General features: G+C 40.7%; 1 protein-coding gene across 1 annotated transcript in view; it reads right to left on the bottom strand.

The window, feature by feature from the left end:
• Positions 1-1,233: 1,233 nt before the first annotated feature.
• Positions 1,234-15,581, bottom strand: part of PRKAR2B (protein kinase cAMP-dependent type II regulatory subunit beta) — a 63,481-nt gene continuing 49,133 nt past the window's right edge. The window contains exons 5-11 of the mRNA XM_079993696.1: positions 13,117-13,223; positions 9,373-9,526; positions 9,059-9,160; positions 8,196-8,270; positions 5,010-5,075; positions 4,686-4,824; positions 1,234-3,607 (exon numbers count right to left, since the gene is read on the bottom strand). Coding sequence (XP_079849822.1) covers positions 3,474-3,607; positions 4,686-4,824; positions 5,010-5,075; positions 8,196-8,270; positions 9,059-9,160; positions 9,373-9,526; positions 13,117-13,223 — 777 coding nt within the window. The 3' untranslated portion in view covers positions 1,234-3,473. The remainder of the gene's footprint in view (positions 3,608-4,685; positions 4,825-5,009; positions 5,076-8,195; positions 8,271-9,058; positions 9,161-9,372; positions 9,527-13,116; positions 13,224-15,581) is intronic.

Below are 15,581 nucleotides of genomic sequence, written 5' to 3' on the forward strand. Positions count from 1 at the left end.
TCTGCACTATACTGGCCGTACCAAGAAAAGAGCTGGAAGATAGGAAGCATGCACAATGGCAAACCAAGGCAGGCCTGATTCTGTCTATGCCATAACAAGGTCCATGGGCAACCCCACTGCTGAGAAGGGCTGTCACAAAGCCCCACTGCCTAGGCTACTTTGGGTACCCATATTCCAAACCATAGCATGCAACATCCTTAGCGAGATAAGCTACTCTACATTCCCAGCTGAACTATTCACATTGTTGACCTCAGTACAAATAACCAGCCGCCAGGCAGATGGCCACACATCTAATCTGTGCTTGTGGAGCTCTCCCAAGAGTCGATCATCACTCCCAGCTCTGACAGCGTTGGAAGGTGGGTGGAAAGAGGCACTTCCCTGGGCCCTGCCTAACAAACCATTGATACTCTGAAAGCTGACAGGAGTGATCATCTACTAACACACACAGCACAAAAAGACAGGGACTAGCTGCTGGGACCTCCCCCCCCCCCGCAAACTACCCTCCCCCCCCCCCCGCAAAAAACCCAGTCTTTTGTACTCATGATAGGATAGTTCTGTACACGTAAACCTGTTTCCGCTTACAGATGGCTGTTCTATTTAATGTGTGATCATGCCTTGCTAAGGGGTAGGACCAAGTAAGATCCTGGTGGCTTAATTTTTAAATCTACACACTACCAGAAGCAACCCAGCTTTCAGTGACTGGAAGTGTGCATTTGTGCATTGCAGCCCTAATATTCATTGCAGGAGGTGGAGGAATTCTACAGAAATCTTAATGGTGCATAGTGTGGTTCGTGAAATGTTGAATCTAGTGTCCAATACGTAGTGTTTGTGTATGTCTAGGATATTTCAAAGGTACAGAAGTGACACTGGTGTTTCTTTAGGCTTTGAGTGGAACTCACTATCGCATAGGTAATTCATAATGCCCCCCCCCCCAAAAAAAAACCACCCCACTGAACTAATACATAATATTTAAGAATAATCAGTTAGAAACATAAAAGTTGTTGGTCAGGATCCAAAGAGCTACAGCAGGTGTGATTTTGTTTTACTTTGAAGAACAAACTTGCCACACTCTACGGCTTTTGAAAGTCCCTTTTTTGGTAATACAGACAACTTCTTTTCAAGAAACACGCTCCCTTCTGCATATGAAACTAGTAGTGTAGTTCTTTGCATCCAGGCCACGGAGTTTACTTTGTGATGTTTCTTCCTAGTATACAACACAACCACTTTTTCAAATCAAAGAACAAAGGAGCTTTATCAGGAAGATTACGTAAAAAGTTGACACTTGGTCATTTATATCACAACATATGATATAAATTATGTAACACTGATAATACTGTTGTATAATATCTGCCTTGTACATTTCTTTTTTCCTTTGTACCAATCACTAGCTGTTCCATATACTGTTACACGAACGTACATATGCGCTGCAAGGTTAATACTCTCTCTCCAGCCCAAAATGGAAGATATCACTGTGTGCCAGCCTTGTATTTAAGCCTGGTAGCTATAGGTGAGAATGAATTCTGTGTGGTTGAGTGCATGGAAATCTATGCTAACAAGCGAGTGGACTACTCTGTGCCCAGCAAGATGGCACAAGGCAGAAATGCAATGGGCTGCTGGAGGAGGGACAGAGCTCATCGCCCCTCTTTTGTTAGCCTCTAGCAGGCTAGTTAAACACTTGGTAAGCTTATTTACAAGGCTGGCTAAAACAGTATTCTATGTTGAAGGCAGAGTGATAGCCTTTTTTCCAAGGAAGACAACACTTTAAAAAAACTGGTACTCTTTTTCTGCATGGTTATTTTGAATCAAACTGGTTAGATTGACTGCAGCAGGCAAAAATTAGACCTAGCTACAGTGTTCGACCTTTGCCCTTGCAGACCATTCCATACATTCTTTGTGGCCCTGTTCCATGAGTTCCTTGAACTACTCCATTCACTGAAAACCAGCACATCCCTGCTCCAGAGGCAGGTGGAGGATAGCATGACCAGATTAGATCTGGCTTTAGCTGCAGTGGCCTAAGGCACCATTTACGTTATTTCAGCTAAAACCAGTTTATAGGGTAGGAACTGTCCAAGTTCACTGAATCTGAAACAAGGGGGAATCTTTTCACAAAAGTAAACATATTGTGTGTTGTTGTTTTTTTTAAAAGGGAATAAAACCATGTGGAATAAGGACACCCTAAATCCAGGTAATTCAATTTAACTGAGGATCGTTCTTGTGACACTGCAATCCTAACCCCAGATTATACCAGGATTAAAACTGCTTTGAAGACTATGTTTTATGCAAATTATATACAAGATTATGACCATTGCCTATGCAAAGTTACTTTTCCTTAAATCAAAATTAACTTTTTTCAGTGAAGATCCAGCTCAAGTCTAAATAATCAATACCACATATATAAATCAAGTGCAACTAAAAATAGATGCATTACATAAATCTTCCACATCTTGTAAGGTATTACAGTATCTTTCATACATACCTAAATGAAATCTGACATCTTATTATAAAATCAAGTGGACTTTAAAAACAAAAATACAAAGCTAATCTCAGACCTAGCTCATAAAACAGATCATGAATACAAAGCTATGGTTTGCTGTTTGGAAGGCTTCTGGTAACTACTTTTATAAATACCACCTTAAATAAAGCCCGTTCAAAGAGCCAAAAAGCCAAATATATAGCCTTCTATACTAGATACTTGTGAACACTGGTGCACTAACGTTTTCAATATACCACATTTATCTGACATATGGACGAAACCCTGACTTTAGTTTATGTCAGTGGCAAATACCCCACCAACACCTATTTATTCTTTTTACCTCCAGATATTTAACAAAAACCATTATTTAACAAGTAGGAATGCATTTATTCCACAGATATGCTGCAGTTCAAAGGGTTTTGTATTATTTAGGTGAAGCGGAGCTCTCTTAACAGCCATCACTGCTATTTACCAACAAACATGTTTCTCCAAAAGTAGAAAGCAAAGACCCGTTCTTTGGGTGGTGGTGGGGAATAAAATAAAGAGACATGCTAGTATGCACAAAGCGTTTGGATTGCAATCACGGACTTATTTAAAAGAAATGTTAGTAACTTTATTATAGAAGACATGGTCTTTTTTTTAGAGGTGTCAAATGGTTATAACCCAAAAACTGCACATAAGATTGCAAATTCCCATTGAAAGACTTATGGGGTTGATCTTTTAGGAGTGTTACCTAGAAGCTGAGTTACTGGTGGGCTCAATCCTTTAAGGTTAGGCCAACAGAATGATTTCTCAGCTGTGTTTACTTATACACTTGAACGACAGTGTAAAAACACGCAAATAAAAGTTGGGAAAATAAAATAAAATGCCAACAAACCCAATCCCCTGTAAAATCACAAAAAAATGCTTAGCATCTACAGAAAGATAGACACATTTATCAGTGCACTAACCACTACTGTGCTATTTCTCATGAACAGATCGTGTGGCTTCGTTCTGCACTTCATGCACTGGGATCGGAAATGTCCATGTTTGTTCCAAAGAGAGCAACTAGCTGTTCTTCATAGTTCGCAATGTTCCTTTTCATTATTTCCATACAAGGTCCCAAAAGCCTTTCAAATGCCTGTACATCCATAACTAAAAATTTGGGGGGAAAGAAAGAGAATGAAGAAGTCCCAACATTCACTTTGCCAAATCTAGACGATAATAGGAAGATTATTTAAAATGCACACATTTAAAATCAGTACAACTGGAAAGAGCACGACGAGATTAAAATAGCCATGTCCTTGCATGCACCAACTGTGCTTTTCCCACTGCAATCTCTGTGGTCCTCAAAAAAGCCTTCAACCAAAAGCCAGGAGACCTCCTACAGCAGCATCTGAAGTAGTGCATTAGGTATTGCAACTGAGAAATCCCTGTCCATCTTCAAAAGTATTTCTATTTTGTTTGTCAGTCACTTTTGAGTCACTTTTTTCATGAGTATAGCTACAACATCATCATTTTTAAAATCTGTTTTAGGTGCAGATATTTGGATCCAACTTTGTATTCCAAAACTTTCAGGATGAAGAGTAACAGAGATACAGGTGATGGTGTTTACACTGCTTTCTCTAACACAAAGGTGGGCAACCTCAGTTTATCTGGCTTTGCCCAACACCAGCATCATGCGGTTCTGACAAATCACCTCCCCAAAGGAATGCGGTCCTCAACAACAACAACCAAAGTTGTCTACTCCTGCTCTAATGTGTCAGTCTGTCTAATCTTGTTAAGAAGAAGAAGAAATATGTATTCAATTACTCAAATCATTTTAGCTCTGAATCCACTGTTAGAGAAATATGTCACCCCTCGAAGCTTGCAGTGAGTCCAAATATTAATTTGTCAAGGAAGTAAAATATTCTTAAGGTTTCTGAGGACCACAGAGTACAGTTTCCATACATGAATACAACTTTCGAACAACATGTCAAAAGGTGTTAAAATACTTCTGTGTTCATAATATTGTAAATAAAGGGATTCTTCTAATATCACCAGGTATCATAGCAATAGGCACTGGTTAAGTTCTAATAGGTTGATTGAACTTAATGCAGCTAATGAAATTTGGCTTTATGGTATAAGAAAATACGTATTACAGAGTATGCATGCTCGCCAACAGAAACTGCAGTATTCTCTTTACTACATAAAATAATAAAGCAAATACAAAAATAAAATAACTTTGCATTACCTAAACACTTGACTGTACCGAGTGCGAATGCTGAGGCAGCTCGAGGTTTGTTAGTTACAAGAGCAAGTTCCCCAAAATACTGTCCTCTAGTGTACCGGGCAATCTCCACTGCTTCATTTTCATCTACCTCCTGCTTACCCTAAAAGGTATAGAAGCAAAAGAAAACAGTCAGACTTTCATTAAACAATGGGTTACAGCCCATATAATATTCAATACATTATGATAAATGAAATATGCCATTAAAGTTGCACAAATGTTCTTTTTACCATGTAAAGCAGCATAAAAATTTTCAAGTTTTTTCAGATACATTAATACAATATGTACCTTTCTTTTCATTGTGATTTTCACTTCTCCAGATTCAACAATAAAGAAACAGTCCGCCATGTCTCCCTGTTTGTTTTAAAAAAAGAAACACCATAAGAAAAACATGAATGCAGTTATTTAGTAGTTCTATTGCTTTAAAAAAAGAAAAAGCATACGAACAATGTAAAACCAAAAACATTTATCAGTGTGACAGTGTGAAATTATCCTTTCCTTTTCTCATAAACAACTGAGCAGCTTCCACATCCTTATAATCAAAACAAGCCTAATTAATGCTGGGTCTGTTCCCATGCGTTTTGAATGCATAATGTGTAATTCAGCTGTTATTTCCTTCAGTCAATCCTCAAATATCAATTTGGGGTAAAATAGGAAGCAGAGGCAGAACAGCCAGGGCCTGGAAGGGTGGGGCAGCGGATACAGCAGCTTGCCAGAGTTTCATCTGCCTGCAACTAATCCGGAAGAGTCCTCTTCACAGTGTTCTCTCTGAGAATTGGTGGAAATAAACCATGCACAAACAATGAGATTCTCCCAGGTGAAACAAAAGAATTAAACAGGCACCGAATGGGGGGAAAAGCAGCGCCTTCTCTACATGTTCCTTCGCTAACTATTCTCAAGGACTACGCCAAGAAAAATGGTAAGTTTACTTTGTCCATCCTGCTCAGAACAACAGAGAGACTACTTTTCCAAGGGCAACAGTGATCATGACACAGAGAAGCTGCTGCAGCTAGCCTGGCTATGAAATTAGGCTCACCGTCTGATGTCCTGGTTTGTTAACTAAGCACAGTTAGAACAAACCACAGTTCCTTAAGTCCATGGTTCATACATCAAAAGGGGCGCGGGGTGGTGCTGTGGTCTAAAACCACTGAGCCTCCTGGGCTTGCCGATCAGAAGGTCGGCTGTTCGATTCCCCGCAATGGAGTGAATGTGAGATTTTGATCAGCTCCGGCCCATCTGGAGCTGATACAGGCTCGTCTTATCTTGAGCCCAAGCAGAGTGTAGTCTAGCAACGAAAGGATAAGCAGATAATGTGCTACATGCTAAAGTTTATTTACACTCTATGCTGAGAGCATACAAACATCCATCCTGCCTCTGTGAGAGCAGAGAAGCACCTCCTCTCGACACAAAGAAACCGAGAGAACAGTGAAAAACAGGAAACCAGTGTACGTCACATCCAGTCTCCCATTCCCGTGGGAACCCAACAGAAACTCGGACTGTGGAATGTAAACAATGTCTTGTGACAAGCAGTTTTGCTGCTCAGTGAGGGAAATAGAAACCAACAGTGAGCTCCCATTGCTCTGTCCCAGCTCATGCCAACCTAGCATTTTGAAAGCACACCAGTGCGAGTAGATAAATAGGTACTGCTATGGCAGGAAGGTAAACAGTATTTCCGTGCGCTCTGGTTTCTGTCATGGTGTTCCATTGTGCCAGAAGTGGTTTAGTCATGCTGGCCACATGACCCGGAAAGCTGTCTGTGGACAAACACTGGCTCCCTCGGCCTGAAAGCGAGATGAGCGCCGCACCCCATAGATGCCTTTGACTGGACTTACCGTATTTTTCGCCCTATAGGACGCACCTTTTCCCCTCCAAAAATGAAGGGGAAATGTGTGTGCGTCCTATGGGGCGAATGCAGGCTTTTGCTGAAGCCTGGAGAATGAGAGGGGTCGGTGCGCACCGACCCCTCTCGCTCTCCAGGCTTTGCGCAGCTCTCCGCAAACCATGGGAGCCCGCGCCGGGCTCCCACGGCTTGCGGAGAGTTGCCTGCACGCTGAAGCCTGGGCGCGCTCTCCGCAAGGCTTCCCCCGCCCCAGCCTGGGGGAAAAAATTTTTTTCTCCTTTATTTCCCCCCCAAAAAACTAGGTGCGCCTTATGGGACGGTGCGTCCTATAGGGCGAAAAATACGGTAACCGTCCAGGGGTCCTTTACCTTTATCTTACCTACTTCAAAAGAAAGCTAATTAGAGTATGCCTCTGAATAATACTTGCTGGGTATCCTAAGTGATTACAGTGGTACCTCGGGTTACAAACACCTCAGGTTACAAATACTTCGGGTTACAAACTCCACTAACTCAGAAGTAGTACAGGTTAAGAACTTTGCCCAAGGATGAGAACAGAAATTGCCCGGCAGTGGCGGCACAGCAGCAGCGGGAGGCCCTATTAGCTAAAGTGGTACCTCAGGTTAAGAACGGACCTCCAGAACTAGTTTGTAACGAGGTACCACTGTACTTTTGTGCTCACTCCCTGCTTGGCAGGTCGCAGTGGAAGAAGATGGAATGCTGAGCCAATAGCGCTCTTCTTATTTTCTTAGGCCCGTGGTTTCGGCAGGATCATTCCCTGTAATGCTAAATCCTAGCTTAGCATTGTATCTGAACTTGGCTAGTACAGTATAGAGATATAATAAAGCAAAATGTTTTCCAAAAAAGATAAATCACTCTGCTGAGCAGCTTTTTGTGGCATAATTCACCCAAAGAGAAGAAGAGCCTGCTAAAAGCCTGTGCATGAAGTCAAATGAAACAGGAAGTGGATGGGGCAGTGGTCACCAACCTTTGGGGGCCCATTTGGAATTTGTAGGAGTGTGACATGGGCATCACCCCCTCTGGTTGCTTCTCTCTCCCTTCCGTGGGTCACCCTCCCCAAACAAAAAGAGAAATGCACACATGCATGGATGCATGAACATTCTTTGCTTCTCCACAGGGTCAGAGATGGGAAGGGGCCTTATCAAGTAGTCCAGTAGGCTAGAAAGTCCATGGAGAATCTAAGTAGGAGGTCTATGTAAGCTGATGCTGAAGTAATTACACTGCTGCTTTGTACAGGCAATTTCACTTGGAGGAAAAGAATTTAAAAGGCTATCATGTATGTTTCAAAAATAAAACAAAAAAATAAAAGCAGCTAAACCATAGGTGGTTTATCACATGGCTTCATACAATAAAATAAAGAGACACCTTTGACTGCATAATTTCTGTACGTCTGCACTTGTTTAATTATTGGTATTCAGATTATCTTTTGAATTCATTTCCCAGAACTCCAGTGTTCATTGTAATTGCCTTTTAGATTATGCCGCTATTTCTTGTATGTCAGATAATTCAGTATTTCAACGTTTGAGGCTGTCCAATATGCTTTTATGTATGATCTGCTTGCAGATAAAGTCATTATACTTACTGAATAACTAGCCAAACAGAACACAAAGGCATACCTGAGCAATGATTTGTTCTCCGTCTTTGTATATTTTAGTGCCGATCACATCCACCACTTTCAACCGTTCCGAAAGCTTTAACCAAAAAAAGGAAGACGAATTTTGCTAACATATACATGCATAACCTCCAACACTGCACAGGTAAATATGGAGATATGTGTGCTTCTCTTTTCCACTGCCTGAGGATACCTCACGAGGCTCTCATGTCAGTGATGGACGTTATGTTTTGATAGCAGATTAGTTTCTGCACACAGTCACACACCTGACTCTTCCCTCCAACCAGACAAGGAAAAGATGTTATCAAAGTTCAATGACATATTCCAGCCAGGCAAGAACATTTGTGGCCTGGGAAGAGTTCAGAGGGCCAGATCAAACGGCCTGGAGAACGAACATTTGGCACCCAGGCTTGAAGTTTGCTACCCATGGCTTATAGACATGGAGAATTAGGGCAATGGACTGAAACCTGAAGAAAAGCAACTGTGACCAACATATGTGTGTGTGTGTGTGTGTGTGTGTGTGTCCAACTAAAACATTAAAAGAGTCACACCAAATGAAAAAAAAATAGGGATGGAGACTTGCAATGGACAAGATACCTGGAAACAGAATCCGTACATGATAAGTAATGATCATTGGAGTACAAAAACATACCACATAGTAAAACAGTTTTTCTTTATAGCAAATCTATTAAAGGCATGCAAAGCATTTGTTTAAAAAATTAATTCCCCATTATTATTCCAGATGTTGAATTAATTACACCAAAATGTATTTGCAAAAGAAACCCAACACCCCACCTTTTCTGAAATGAAAGGGAAAGAAAATAACTGTGTTAGAGTAAATGAAGCAATACTAATAACATAACTTACTTCTAAAGACTTAAGGAAGGGCAACGACTCAATAAAATTTTCATACATTCTTCTCTTTTTGGCATTGTTTTTTACAATAATTCTTCGAAATGTGACTCTGTCCTTTAAAAAAAGAAAAGAAAACTGTATTAAAGTTCAAAGTTAAAAAGGCAGGTTAAAAACGATAATTTGTACGATTATTTAAACACAGCAGCTAAGCAAACATTTGTGTATACTTAAGTCGATTTTGGACCACACACACACACACACACACACACACACACACACATCTTAAAAACCCACTGATAGGACAAGTCCGAAGGAATTAAACTTACCAAACCCCACACAGCACCAGGAGAGGTAGCAATGATTGTAGCCGCTCTGGGTGTATTGTACATTAAAGCCAGCTCACCAAAGCTCCCACGGTTGTCATACGTGCCAACACACCTTCCAACACCTTCACATTTCACATAGATATCGTACGTCCCTCTATAAGATATACATAAAGTGAACACAGATTGCGTGTGCAATGCTGGAAAGATTAAAAGTAAAAGAAATGCTGATATTGCTTACATCAAAAATGCATCAGAATTAAGGGGTGGAGTAGGGCCTCAAAATTTAACACCTCTGCAGCATTCATTTTTTTCCCCACTGTACAATGCGGAACCACAGCAGAGATGATGAAACCCACGAGATCCAGTATCCTAGCTCTATCTCTCTGTTATTTACTAAAGCACACAGGCTTAAACTGCTTCTTAATCTGAACCGAGCTCAAACCAACAAAAAGTAAACTTCTATATATAGAAAGAGATTTTAAGATTTATCTGGGGGGGGGGGGACAAAAGGCCAAGGATAAAACATAAACTACTTACAGATGTAAAAGATAGAGGCGGGTTTGCCCTCCCAGACCTTAAATTGTATTACGAATCTGCTTGTTTGGTATGGATCAGGGACTGGATGAGATTGGACAAGCAAGAGGCACTAGAACTAGAAGGTCATGACAACAGATTTGGTTGGCATGCATATTTATGGTACGGGAAAGGGAAGATTCATAGAAGCTTTTACAACCATATAATCAGGAAATCATTAATGAGAGTATGGGAGAGATATAAAGACTTATTGGAACAAAAGACTCCGTGGTGGCTTTCACCACATGAAGCATTACTGCTCAAACCACTTGGAAAGAAAGGAAAATGGCTCACATATGCTGATTTATTAAAGGAACATGATGGAAAATGGAAATTAAGAGATTATGATGAGATCAAAGACCACTTTCAGAGTTGGTTGCATTATCGATAACTACATGAAACATATAAAGAAGACTGTAAGAAAGGATTTAGTCATACTAGATCTAGGTTTCAAACGGAAGTGATTGAAGAGAAAGTGAAACTACTGAAGACCGCATATAGCATACTATTAGAATGGGAGACGAAAGATGAAGAGGTAAAATTGTTATGATTAAATGGGCACAAGATGTAGGTCACAACATCATGATGGAGGATTGGGTTAAATTATGGAAAACTGACTTAAAATTTACAGACTGTTCCCTATTGAAGGAGAATTACATGAAGATGATGTACAGATGGTACACAACACCAGTGCAGTTAGGGGAAATGTACAAAACTAGTTCAAACATATGTTGGAAGTGTAAGGAAAAGGAGGGAACATTTTATCATATGTGGTGGGATTGTAAGGTAATTTAAAAAATTTGGGAAATGATATACAATGAACTGAAGAAAATGTTCAATCTAACATTTGTTAAAAAACCCGAGGCATTTTTGTTGGGGATTGTAGGGAAAGACCTGCCAAAAAAGTTGAAAAACATCTTCATGTATGCGACAACAGCCACGAGAGTTCTGATAGCACAGGATGGAAGACTGAAGAAATCCTAACTAAAGAATTATGGCAAGAAAAATTGATGGATTATGCAGAACTGGCAAAATTGACTCATAAGCTACGGGACAAGGATAACTGTGACTTTAAGGATGAATGGGAACCTTTCATAAAGTATTTGAAGACGCAACAAAGCGAACTGGACTCCTTGGCAGGTTTTGAATAAACATCCACAATTATTATTTTTTACTGATAATAATTAGCTAAACAGTTGGAGGATCTATACAACTCTGTAACATGTAGAAAATAGCATTATTGGAGAAACCAAAGAATGGAACTGAGGGAAGTTGGGGGGTGGGGTGAGGGGATGGGTTTTGTAGGGGGAGGGGGGGAGGAAAAATGGGGAGGGAATAAGGTTATGTTTTTGGAAAATATGTTTTGTTATAACTTTGAATAAATTTTTTTTTTAAAAAAAGTAAACTTCTAATGGGCATATAAAGCATAAATTCTACCCTACCATCCAGATACTTTTCTTATTTTTTTAGGTGAAGCATAGTCTCATTTGGCAATAGGCCACTTTACATGTTAAACTACCTGGCCTTGCTATCGGATCTACAGTCAATAGGAACCCCAAGCCCATCCCGGCTCCATTACAAGAGCTCTATATGATACATGTATAGATACAATCCATGGACATAATCACAATTGGCATGGTTAATTTATTGGATTGTGCACACTACATTGCTCACAGAGAATACTTTTTATTCATCTGATTTCTGCCATGCATGGCCATTTATAACACGAACAGACAAGGCAAATCAGATGTCCTCTGTCAGTGACACAGGTTGGCTGTGGTTGGGAAGTGCATTGTGAGAGGAGCACGTGTGGGTTTGATTTGCACAAAGGAGTGTGTGTTGTGTGCAGTGCTGGATTAAACCTTATAGAGGCTGTCGAAATCTCGGGGGGGGGGTGTCCTCGTGCACTCTCTCTAGTGGGATAACATTGAATTAAGAAAGCTTGATTGCAAATTTCTTTCGAGATCAAATCAGTATTATTTTGATCCGTTGTCGCGAGACCCCTAAAAGGCATGGGGTCCGTAAGCCGGTGCCTTCTCTGCTTATTTGGTAACTCAGCACTGGTTGTGGGGGGGGGGGTTTGTTTGCTGTATATTGGGTGCCTTGGAAGTATATTGGGTGCCAGTGAAGAAGATGCTGCAACTACTGCTCTGGCAGGGGCAAAGGGAAATATGGCCAAGGGAGCAACCCACCATAGGCAGTGCAGGTATGGATAAAGGTAAAGGTAAAGGGACCCCTGACCATTAGGTCCAGTCATGACCGACTCTGGGGTTGCAGCGCTCATCTCGCTTTATTGGCCGAGGGAGCCAGCGTGCAGCTTCTGGCTGACTAAGTCGCTTCTGGCAAACCAGAGCAGCGCACGGAAATGCCGTTTACCTTCCCGCCGGAGTGGTACCTATTTATCTACTTGTACTTTGACATGCTTTTGAACTGCTAGGTTGGCAGGAGCACGGACCGAGCAACGGGAGCTCACCCTGTTGCGCGGATTCAAACTGCCGACCTTCTGATTGGCAAGTCCTAGGCTCTGTGGTTTAACCCACAGCGCCACCCGCGTCCCTGTGGCAGGTATGGATATTTGCATAATATTCCCCTTATTAGATAATTAGGGGCATCACATTGACACCATAAAACACTTCTGCTAGTATGCTCCCAGGTGCCTTTTCCAGGTTTTGCTTTTAGCATTGAGACCGAAGAGACCACTTAACCCCATAGATTCCTGCCCAAGGCACCGCTGACAGTACTATACGCCCCAGAGTTGTGTTTAGTTTTCAAAAGAAAGCAGGCTTGTAGTGTTGCAGATCCAGCACTCAATTACCAGCTGAAATTAGACAGGCCGCCTGGAATCATGATGCCCAGGTGAGTGTTGAGCACAATTTTTTTTTTAAAAAAAAGAAGGGCTTCCCCAGTCATTTACGGAATATTAATTGTACATCTGTAGAAATGCCTTTATTGGTTTTAAGAGTTTGTAAGGAAGGTTTTGTTGCTTTTAGAAACATTTATTTCATTTTTATATTGTAGACCACTTAAGATGGCTTAGTGCCGTGAAGCAGTTTATAAATTGGGAAAATGAAAAGTGTAAATAAAATATTGCAGATTTTCTCCAAATAATGTTGGGACTCTTATGCCCTCCACACAACCGCACTGTACATAAAATAAAATAAAAACACTTACCGATCAATTACATAGAAGTTGTCGCCATCATCACCTTGATCAATGACATGCTCCCCTCCTTCAGTCAACTTTTCAAACATGGCATCTAATACCTGAGACATCTGCTCCTGTTAATCAAGAATATTCATTCATTTATTGCATTTATTGCTCACTTTTCTTTTCAGCTCAGAGCAGTTCCACGATCCCCATGTCTACCCAAGAAGCTAATTTAAAGGCTACTCTCAGATGCAATGACTTAAGACTTTAAAAAAGAAGGGGGGAAACATGACTCATTTTTGTGACCAGTTGTGACATGAATTTGCTTCCCTAAGCCCAGGTTGTGTTTTTATTTTATTACACTGGCACTTAGGTCTGCTTTAGACATGATGCAGATGAGGAGACAGCCTACCCTCTCTGAAGGAAATTTCTCCTCTTTTCCTCTTCCAGCGTCAGCTGTGATACAGCATTCTCTCTCTAAGCAGATTCTGAAGCTGGCTTACCAAGGGTAAAATTAAACCTGATCAGCACAGTGCAGACATAATAATGCAGATGAAGAGAGGCAAGAAGGAAACAGGGTGTGAGCACTCAGCCTGTTGCTGATCTTTTAACTATGATTAAGAAATTGGCAGCACAGTATATTATGTTTGCTTCAGGCTTCAGGCTTGGGCTTATGTGCACATGAACAATTATTTTCATTGACTTTCTAGATGTAAGATTGCGGTCCTGTCCACCTGAAAACGAAAAGCAAACCAACCCCCAGGCCATTTATAGTATAGATAGGTCCTCTCCAACATAACACACTCAGAGTGTGCTTCTTCAATGACCGTATGTGACAAATTATAACTGAAAATGTAACTTCTAGAAAAACACCTTAAAAATCTACCCTGGCCAATTTCACCAATTAGTTTAAATGTTTGCTTTCTTTTTATAGCTTGGTTTGTATTGAACTCAGATAACGCAGCAGCATAAAATCAGCATTTAACCAAAACGCAGCACACAGAAAGGGTATCAGCTAAATTTTGGTCTGTAACCTGTAACCCTTTCCTAGGCTGTGGTCAGTATCTTCATCATCTTCCTCTTCCACACTCCCCAACAATACTCAGCTCAGGAACACTGTTGTAAAGTGATGTGTTTTTTTTTTTAAAAAAGTGGGATCAATTACAACAAAGGAAAACTTCATGCAGCCCACTGGTAGTTTCTGGTAGCCTCTCAAGGGGACTGAAAGGGCATTGTTTTTTTGTTGTTTTTTTGCTAGACACATCCTAGGACTCATACACACCCACCCAAAAAACCATGCCAATGAAAATAAAGAGGAAAATGCTGGAGAAAACTTGTTCACGTGAAAATTTTCAGCACATTTCAAAGAGGGAGCCCATTTTTCTGTTCAAATTTTAAATTTTAACCAAAAGGAAATTGCCTTTTTTATGCAGTGCAATCAGCTTCAATAGAGTCAAAGACCCATTTGGCTATCCATTTTAAGAAAAAGTGGTCTGCAAAACACAAGCAGTTAAGAATAATCAGTTTGTCAATGAAAAAAAGAGAGAGAGAGGCTTAAAAACCACTGCAAACCAGCAATGTGAAAGGGTTTAAGGTGTGCTGAGCCAAGGCTAGGGTCCAAAGCCATAATATAGAAGCTGTGGGAAGTTTGAGACACACAAGCCAGAGTTTCATCCCCACTGCCAAAAAAGGCGGCAACTTTCAGGCAGGGAAAATTGTCACACCACAGACAGACAGCAAAGCCCTGGGCTGCATGTGTGTCCTATCATGTCATATGTACAAGATAACAAGATGCCGGCACAATACACTTCCGGCAACATCCACTATGAGGGCTTTGTGCACACAAAAAGTATCCCCAAAGATGGATAATCATGATTTACTTAGACCATTTCTTTACTGCTCCATATGTTCTAACCACTATACAGTCAAACCTCGGTTGTCGAACATAATCCGTTCCAGAAGACTGTTCGGCTTCCAAAATGTTTGATGGCCGAGGCGTGGCTTCCGATTGGTTGCAAGAGCTTCCTGCACTCAAGCAGAAGCCACGTTGGACGTTCAGGTTCCAAAAAACGTTTGAAAACTGGAGCATTTACTTCCGGGTTTTAGCCGTTCGGGAGCTGAGGTTTGACTGTACAGCAAATGGAAACAACAACAAATTTTACAAAAACCCACAAAAAGTTTACTACCCCAACCTTCTCTCTCTTTCTTTCTTTCTCTCTCTCTCTCCTTCTGTTCTTCACAAACTTATATTGTCTATAACATTAGTGTCTCACATCAAATATAACTGATCTGTAGAAAAGATTTTATTAATGGAAAACTGTGACACCGTATGCACTTTTCTAATTCAAGAAAATATTTTTTAAAATATTTTTTTTAAATCCACAATAAAACCATTCATTACTAAAAAATATACAAAGATAGCTTTTCCTGTTCTTCCAACACACTTTCCCCCTCAATACCTCTCAGCCTCATGGCTCTCACCTAGGATT

Source organism: Podarcis cretensis, assembly GCF_951804945.1.
Source record: "Podarcis cretensis genome assembly, chromosome: 10".
Taxonomy (NCBI): Eukaryota; Metazoa; Chordata; class Lepidosauria; order Squamata; family Lacertidae; genus Podarcis; species Podarcis cretensis.